General features: G+C 41.6%; 1 protein-coding gene across 2 annotated transcripts in view; it reads left to right on the top strand.

The window, feature by feature from the left end:
• Positions 1–6,722, top strand: part of ppm1aa (protein phosphatase, Mg2+/Mn2+ dependent, 1Aa) — a 29,071-nt gene extending 22,349 nt beyond the window's left edge. The window contains exon 6 of one of the 2 annotated variants that reach the window (XM_061695602.1): positions 1,989–6,722. In XM_061695602.1, coding sequence (XP_061551586.1) covers positions 1,989–2,063 — 75 coding nt within the window. In that variant the 3' untranslated portion in view covers positions 2,064–6,722. Of the gene's footprint in view, positions 1–350; positions 963–1,988 lie in introns of those variants that run through there. The other variant, XM_061695601.1, reaches the window with a different exon arrangement.
• Positions 6,723–9,888: the final 3,166 nt, after the last annotated feature.

Here is a 9,888-nt window from a genome sequence, read left to right as displayed (position 1 = left end):
CCTGTATGCAGAATGACTAAGAAAAAATCATGATGTGTTCAATAGTGTTTATAGTTGCTAACGTGAAAAAACATTTTTATTAATCACACAATACTGTAAAAAACAGTAAAATTATCATTTGCCAAATACTTAAATTGTGACAGGTCCTCACCAGAACCTTTTAAGTATTTGCAAACCTTCCCCAACTTCTTGGTGACTGTCTTGTCATTTTATATTCCAGTGTACTAATGAGTCAACAACCGTTTTGCTGCTGCATGGTTTGAGCATTTCTCTCTCTCTCTCTCTCTCTCTCTCTCTCTCTCTCTCCCTCCCCTCCCTGCTTTAAACGCATGATGGTGTTGCCTCATCAGGAGTGGCGCTTGTCTCGCCTTGACGCTGAGAACGCGGGTCAGACCAGTCCACGGCCAGCGGGGTTAAAACGCATAGGAGGGATTACGGTTGAAATGTCATCATAATGTCATGAGGCGAGTTAAAAGGTCAAATGTTCAAATGGTGCTCAGTGGTGAACAGTTATCAGATCAGGTAGCACTTAGATTGCTGTGGATCCACTAGTTAGATGCACGTGTTTGCTCTTTTGTACGCTGGACCCCCGCATATTCGTGGTTCGGCATTCCTGAATTCACCTATTGGTGAATTTTTGTTTGGAACCTATCTCCCTTCATTGGCAGAAAGAAAATTGCCTATTGATGATTTTCTGTAACTGCTGTCTGCATGTCTCTGTTATTTATTGCATTGTAATGTCTCTATAATTGAGACAATTAATAGTTACTGTTGGCGGACGTTCCACCTACACAGACTCACTCATCCCGTCACAAATCTAATAGCAGCCACGTGAGATTTGTGATCGAAATGCAGCGGGAGTGTACGATACAAGGTGGCACCCATGTCTGCTTTGGGTCACGATGGTTTTGGCAAACTAGGACTAAACAAGGCCTTAAAACCAGTGGAATCCGTAACATCAACTCAGCTGAATATTGCTAAACCTTTCTATAACTGCTAGTTTGTGATGTCACTGTGTTGATCAAGCGGTTTCGGGTCTGTAAACACTGCACTAGCTATTCTAGTGCTAACTACTACTTATGCCTAGCGAGCTATGAAGTAACGGACTTTCCCACCACCACAGGCTGCCCCTAGAGCGTCGGCACCATCGATGTAACGCGCATGCTTTACTGTCCAGCCAAACGTTCATTGTTTGAAAGCGGACTGCACCGTACACTGTTGACGTGCACACACAGGTGTGTAATTGCTTGCTGAGCTTTAAGCTTTTTACTGTGTTTTTAAGGGTACAGCAATGTTTGAAGATGTGTTCAAAATCCTTTTAAAATTTTGGGGGATCGTAATTTGTGGCATACAGATGGTTTAAATTATTAATATAGGCAATTATAATGCCACGTCAATTATTCGTGGAAATTCGAGATTCGTGATTGCAAATAGCAGGGTCCACTGCTTTGTACACTCGCCAACCACAACACTGTTGACACGGTCAGACAGTTATGTGAACTCGAAAATGGTAGTTATTTGGGTAAATAACATTGATGGCAGCTTGGAGTGTGCTGCTCGTGTTATATTTTTTCACAGTTTGAAACAGTTTTCAGGTGCCATCAAAATACCTCAAGGATCAAGAATTACAGTGTAATTTCCACCGCATTTTTTGTCTTAGGTAGTATAATAGGTAGGGTACATCCCAGACTCGTCGCCAGCCAATCAAATACTGTTTACATTCACAACTATGGACAATTTAGAGTCTTTAACGAACCTAAAATGCATTTTTGGAGCATGGTGGAGTGCATAGCATGTCTGCCTCACGATTCTGAGTTTGGGCTTCCAATCTCGGCTCCAGCCTTCCACTGTTGAGTTTGCGTGTTCTTTCTGTGCTTGCGTGGGTTTTCTCCATGACTCCAGCTTCCTCCCACATTCCAAAAGCATGCATGTTAGGTAGGTTTATTGAAGACTGTAAATGAAGGGTGTGAATGGTTGTATGTCTACAGGTGTATGTGCCCTGCAATTGGCTGGTGACCAGTCAAGACTCTACCCCACCTCTCACCCAAAGTCAGCTGGGATAGGCTCCATACCTGTGACCCTAAGGAGGACCAGCATTGTAGAAAAAAATATACGACGACGTGTACCGGCCATTCAAAACACTTTTTCATGGATGAAATCGATCAAACCCAGCGATGGCCATGGTTGAGACTGAGGTCACACAGGGTCAGAGTCAACCACCAAATCTCCCACCCCACCCCCCACATTTCTCCATTTCCTCTTCCTGTGAGGTTTACCCTGAGGTACATTAGTCACGGGGAGCCCAAGCTTTTCTCACTTGGCTGTAGTGATTCAGTGATTAGTGTACAAACAAGCATATCAAGCATGGCTGACATGCTCCCACCCCGGACCTCCCAAAGATACCGACCACCAAGCCCTCCAGCATGCTCCACCCCCCCCCCTCCCTGCGTGCCCTGCACGAGGTGGCTTACACAAGCCGCTGCCCTGGGAATCCTCGTTATCCTTCACCTCTGAGACACGGCTCACTGTAAATGAGGACATCAAATGATGCGGGCTCATTAAGGGGCCGCAGATCCACTCATTAGCATCAGCACCTTCCTCCCTTTGAGCCTGTATCAGCTTTGGCTCCCAGCACCGCATTGTGTCCTCTCATTCCCGATGCGCTGACTGGAAGATTTAGGATTAATGTCAGCTCCCGCCAGCGGGTCATCTAGGCTTTGGCGCCAAAGCTGTGGAATTTGTTGACAGCTGCCCGCCATCACCACCACTCGCGTCCGTTGCTCACGGCTTTTGTTTCAAAATGATAGGCAAGATGCTGAGCCGATAGCATATGGGTGAAGTCAATCGCTGCTGGTCTCTCATTGGTCCGGCATATTCGTCATCACAGAGTCATTGTAAGAAATGTGAAAAATAAACACACTGGCTAGTATTAGTTTACCCGGTTGTTGTGCCTTAGCTTTGGACGATGCAGTATTACACTCCACAATCTCCACTTTTCTACAGCGGCCAGTTTTTTGTTTTTTTTCTGCCCTCCGTCTTCTCTAATAGATTGTGTCGCCTTAGTGTGGACGTCCTGGGGGGAACATGCAGAATCAGAATCATCTTTATTTGCTAAGTATGTGCAAAAAAACACAAAAGGAATTTGTCTCCGGTAGTTGGAGCCGCTCTAGTACGACAACAGACAGTCAATTGACAGGGAACACTTTTGAGACATAAAGACATTGACAAAAAACAGTCACTCTCTTCCATTGTTTGTGATTGTGTCTTATTCCAACTACAGTAATGGATTTTCGTAGTTTCTAGCATCATTGCTGTATTCTGAAATGGCCACAAACCGAGGTGAGCCGAGTCAATACTGTACAGTACTTGCTTAATAATCACACACTCCGATCCAGTGTGGGGCCATTCATTTGGTACCTGGGTCTTCAATGGGAATTTACCCGACTTAATCCACCACTATCGTGTCGCAATTATATCACTAATTTATGCAACCATAATATAACAACACCTGCCTGTGCAAAACATTAAACAGTATCTAATAACAGAAACGAAAGTTGTAATAAAATACATCATTCTCACTTCAGATGATTTGTGCAAATAGCTACAGACGTGTTTTGCTACTAGTCGAAGTGGGCTGTAACAAGTTCTGCTTGGACCGACCGATCAGAGGACGGAAACATCTTGACGTCATCGAGGGCCGGCTCGCTAGCCTTGTGTGGCCGAATTTGAATCGTGATTGGTTAAAGTAACGGTTTCATTGCAAATGTAGTTTTAGTTTCATCGACCAGCACTACGGATTCTGAAGGCCCTGGGCAGAGTAGCTTGACATGGGCAGGCATTTCCAGACTATAATTTCATTGAATAATACATCTTGCATCCACATACACCACTGGTGCAGCCTTGAGAAACGCTACAAAATGAAAATAGACGGTTTGGAATAAAGTCATACAATTTCATGGAACAAATATTAGAATTTAGGTTGCATTTGGATTGAGTTGGGTTGTGTTTAATCTCCAGGGTTGCTGTGGTCGGAAGGTTTTCAATGAATATCAGGCAAATTTCCCCCAAGTACCTACAAAACAATCCATGTTAAACTTAATGAAAATTCAAACTTGTCCATTTCAATTTACTATAATGCCTAATGCAAATGTTCTGACTGCAGCCGATACGGATTGTAAATGCCCCACAATGCACAGTAAATCATCCACAGTCCAAAAAAGTAAGGTATTTTCTGTCACCTTGTGGGATATTATTGATATGGCTTGAGTTCATAAAGCCTTGTGATATTTATTAATAACGAAAAATTTATCATTTGTGGGTCCAGGGTTATCATCGCACTTGTCCTCTTTATCCTTCTGTCTTCACATCGCAAAAAAGCCCTCAAAAAATGGTTCCATATTTGGGGCTTTGACGGGATTGTTCCACTGTACAACAAACTACGTTTATCATTATGGGAGTCTTGCAATGTATTGTGACATTTTGGATTGTGCTGCCTCCACAAAAGCAACTGAGGGCCTCACAAAGGATGCAGCATTGTCTCCCGAAGAGCAAAAAATGAGACGGTATGCAATTATATGTTGAATGACATTTTGTAACAACCTCCTCATCTCTCGACACTATAGGTGTTATTGTCTGGAGGCACTCCTAAAGGCGCCATAGGATTTATGTACCTTTGTGGCCATCTTCTGTCAATCCGTGGCAGGAATTTTCTTCATGTATTTATGCAAGACCACGTATAGTTATTTACTGTATTGATGTCACTGTTAGAAAATAGTATTTCGTTTGTACAAGTACAGCCTTTTCTTATTTCCAGCAAGCTGACGTGTCCGTCACAGCTCTATGGAAATTTTTGAAAAACTGTTTGTAGTGGGGCGGCACGGAGACCGACCGGTTAGAGCGAGCGTCTGCCTCACAAATCTGAGGACCGGGTTCCAATTCCCGTCCTCGCCTGTGTGGAGTTTGTATGTTCTCCCTTCCGTGCCTGCGTGGGTTTTCTCCGGTTACTTCGGTTTCGTCCCACATCCCAAAAACATGCATGGTAGGTTGATTGAAGACTCTAAATTGCCCGTAAGCGTGAATGTGAGTGTGAAGAGTTGTTTGTTTATATGTGCCCTGCGATTGACTGGCGACCAGTTCGGGGTGTACCCCGCCTCCCGCCCGAAGATAGCTGGGATAAGCTCCGGCTCACCCGCGACCCTTGTAAGGATAAGCGGTACAGAACATGGATGGATTAAAGATTATTAAATGTATTAATGTGTGCAGTTTACTGCAGCCGTGTTTTGCTAGTCAAAGTCGGTGGCAATGAATTTTGCTCTACCCAACCCATCAGAGGACGGAAAACAGCTGATGTCATTGAGGGCCATCTCATTGGCCCTGTGAGGATGAATTTGGAATCTGATTGGTTAAAGAAACAGTCCCACTGCTGATACAGTTGAAGTTACATCGGCCAGCGGTAGACTGACAAGGCCACGCAGAGAAGACTGAAATCTGTTTGGACAAAATACAGTCCCCTCCAAAAGTATTGGAACGGCAAGGCCAATTCATTAGTTTTTTATTGTATACTGAAGACATTTGGGTTTTAGATTAGAAGATGAATATGAGACAAAAGTTCAGAATGCCAGCTTTTATTTCATGGTATTTACGTCTAGATGTGTTCAATAGCTCAGGACAGGCTGTCGCTGCCTACTGATGTACACCTACCAAGACTCTGTGCATGATGTCTGCAATGTGCCAGCATGCAGCCCAGTGAAGATTTCGTCTTTCCTCATGCATGCGTCCACTTGATTCCATCTCCATCGCCAGAATTCACCTCCACCCTGCTCTTCTTCTCCTCAGGATTCTGACATCATCTTCTTCCGTGGTTTCAGCTAAAACAGCAACAACTAATCAGGATGTTTAGCGAGTCTCAATTGCCATCACTTCCTCCTCTATTAAGTGTGACTGTCATCCCTTGACACATCTGATATGATTGGCCAGTCATTCAACATTTCGTCCTTGTATCTTGTTTTTTTTTCTTTTTCATTTCATGAATACTTTCTGCCTTGCATTTTGTTGCACCTGCACTCCAATGAGACCCAGCACAGATTATACTGTATGTAAAGTATATTGTCAGACAGGTATTAGCGCTTTATGGATATTTCAATCCATATGTGCGTCACATTTCTCAGGTCTTGGGTTCAAATTTTGCAGCTGGCTTTATTGTGTGGAGTTTGCATGTTCTCCTCATCCTCGCACGTTCCAAAAACATTGCATGTTAGGTTCATTGAAGACTCTAAATTGTCCATAGGTGTGAACATCAGTGTTATGTTTATTTGTTTGTTTGCTTTTACCTGTCCTGTTCAGTTGCCTGGTCATACGGTATGGTGTATCTTTATGCTTTTTATGCCATAAAATATTTGCTGTCCAATAGGAGAATTTGACATCCTCCCTTTCTTGTTATTCAAATTGAAATGAGTATTTATTGGAAATGCAGTATGACAGAACGAGTTTGGAAGAGGAATAAGATAGATAGATTTTTTTTAATATTGAGAGGTATTTAAAATGGAAAATTGATATATGTATGGAATATATATCAAGGGGAATTATATAGGAGTTTGTATATTGGAAAGCACATATTTGTAATGGGATCAAGTGATTACATATTAATTTGTAGATTTATGTAGTACAGTACCTTTAATACAGAGCAGTTTGCTTGATGTGTTCTTTGTGCAGCAACTGAGCATTTTAATTGAGACTATTTGAATCTGGTGCCACAAAACAAACAAACAATCAAACAGATAACACATCAAATGTTCATCTGACATTAGTGATCTGCTTCATACATCAAAAATGGCCCTGAAATGATTATTTTGACATGCAACATAGATGATATGCAACAATCCCCGGCCCCGCCTATGTGGAGTTTGCATGTTCTCCCCGTGCCTGCGTGGGTTTTCTCCGGGCACTCCGGTTTCCTCCCACATCCCAAAAACATGCATGCTAGGTTAATTGACAAGTCTAAATTGCCCCTAGGTGTGAATGTGAGTGTGAATGGTTGTTTGTTTGTATGTGCCCTGTGATTGGCTGGCAACCAGTTCAGGGTGTGCCCCGCCTCCTGCCCGAAGATAGCTGGGATAGGCTCCAGCACGCCCGCGACCCTATTGAGGAGAAGCGGCTCCGAAAATGGATGGCTATATATATATATATATATATATATATATATACACACACACACACACACAGTACCACCAGAAAGTATTCACACCCCTTCACGTTTTCCACATTTTGCTGTTACAGACTTATTCTAAAGCTGATTTGAGTATTTTTTTTAAATCTACATAAATATCCCATAATAACAAAGTAAAAACATATTTTCAAACATTTGTGTAAATTTGTAAAAAAAAAAAAAAAAAAAAATGGAAACATTCAAACATAATAGGTACATAGATAGATATAAATTGTTGTATATTTCATGATGATTTACAGAGGGCAGCATGCATTGACAAGGAACCCATCAGCATTCAGCATGCAGCCACCAAGAACAAGCGGGCCTTTTCTCCACTCGAAGCAGCAGTCATTAAGACTTCTATGACTTCCCTTCCCAAGCTGGCAATGATGTTCTGTTTGCGCAGGAAAGATTACTATAATTTGGCCACTGGCTTCTCTGCCCTTTTTTGTGATGTCCATTCACCGCTATACCCATGTGAGGAAACTAGTGTTTTGCATACAGACACGTGCTATTGCCCCCATCTTAGATTTGCACACAGCAACACAATTCATCAACAGGTGGGGAGGAAATATGTTGTCTCTCAGCAGAAGGATGTAGGAGAGACAGGGACAAGTGTGCAGGGAACAAAAAGTCGCTGGCAAGAGGGCTTTCAGCCCGCAGGAGGACTTCCTCACTCAGGACAGAGGGGAGCGAAGTCTTCCAACAGCTGCACCAGCATTGACAAGGCTTAATTAATGTCTGCCTTGATGTGACAATCATATTTTTTGACCTTTTTAAATTTGTCTGCAGCCAATCTGGCTGCGACCTAGACGCAAATAGGGTTTGTATATCCTGCTGGCTGCAGGCTCTGATAAAGAATTCTCCTTCAAAATGTATATTCAGCAAAGAAGAAGGTTGGTTTTCTTAAGTGTGAATTAAATTGGACAGAAGGGTAATGGGAAGGCAGATGAAGCTATTTAAGTGCTATGTTGATTTATAATGTTTTTTTCCTTTAATGTCTTTGATACTTTTCATTTAAGAGTTGGGATACTTGTCCTTGCCATCAGCAATATTTTATATATTAATTTTCAAGCCTGGATCCCCCTTTGAATAATGTTTTATGTTAAATATGCTTTTTGTGGCCCGGAAAGGTATTTAATCAAGATTAACCTTGGTATTTTTGTAGCCATTGGCCCTCTTTGTGAGGTTTCATTATATCTGAGTCCCACATTGCTATCTGTGCCATAGTGGAATTTTTTTTTTTTTTTACAAGTTGCTGAGGAATCCTTTTTATTTCTTTATTCATTCAGTCATTCATTCATTCACAGACAGCAATGTATGGAATGTTAAATCCCACGATGTATAAGTATGTTTGGAAAGTTCTTAAAATAAATATGTTCGCTATTAGCAAATTTTGGTTAAAACGATCTAAAAAATGTGGTCAAAGAACTTATTTTGAGTTAAACTTCGCGTTGTGTGATTGCAATTAGTTATCAAATGCATAAAATAGGATGTGCCAATGGTTGTGTAAAAAAAGGGTTCCTTTCATTAAGACCTTAATTTAAAAATAAATAAATAAATACTTCATCCTGTTTATTTTCATGGCCAAAAATAATCTATTTGCAAACTCCTTTGCTCGCATGGGGTTGCGGCAGCATTGCTCTTGTGAATGTTCATTCACGGCTTTCAGAACACGGCACAATCAAGGATCCTCACATTGTCTGTGGACAAAGTACTTTTCCTGGGTGGTCCCACTCGTTATAATACACTCCGCACTTCTTGATTTACGGCTCACGGTTCAACTGCTGCCAATTAACGTGAAAGCCTGCCAGGAAGAAGGAGAGGGAGGAGGCACGGCGGGAAGTGGACGACCTCCAGCCCACCTTCCGGAACCAGGTAGGACCAAACTGATGGCACCACAAACAGGTGGCAGGACGTCATATAGCACCAGCATGTAGCTAATTGGCTAATGCCAAGTCAAGAGATATTAACTGTAACACTATCAACTTGGGTTTTGGGTTAGCAGCGCTATATTTTCTATTTGTGAATATGTGTACAATATGTGTGCCGCTTTCTCACTAAGGCCCCTGTTCCATAAAACTAACTAAACTAAAAGAGACTCAAAGCACTCAATGACGTAAAGGCCCCAATTGCAAGTATAATAAAGAGCCTGTAAAGCAGGGGTGTCAAACTCATTTTAGTTTGTTCACCACAATTTGATGACAAGTGGGCTGGACTAGTAGCCTATATTCATGCCCTAATAAGCTATCAGTAATAACAATTCCAATTTCCCCCCTTTTTTTGCTGCAAATACAAGTATATTTAGAAAGTATTCATATTTATTGATTTTTATGTTGTTTTCAAATCGTATGAGCGATCTGAAATGTTCTTAACAAAAATGTATTCATTTACACATCACATTTACAGATCACAGTGGATCTATATATAACACCTTGTTATGATCTAGAAATCCTTTTAAATTGACATAAAATTAAAAAGAAAGTTATACCAGGAACATGCCATTAAAAAGATGGCATATTTCTGCTAAAACACAAACAATGAATCTATAAGACGCAAGCATTAGTCTTCATTAACAATTAGCAGTCCATCTCTATTTATTAGCACAGTTCAAATTAGCTTGTACAGCTCACCAAAGAAGTGACTTTCAGTGAGTCACTCGTATGATGTGTTTGGCACAGTTT

The sequence above is a fragment of the Phycodurus eques genome, chromosome 14 (assembly GCF_024500275.1).
Source record: "Phycodurus eques isolate BA_2022a chromosome 14, UOR_Pequ_1.1, whole genome shotgun sequence".
NCBI lineage: Eukaryota > Metazoa > Chordata > Actinopteri > Syngnathiformes > Syngnathidae > Phycodurus > Phycodurus eques.
The sequence above is the reverse complement of the archived record's forward strand: the minus strand, read 5'-3'. Positions and strand labels throughout refer to the sequence as shown.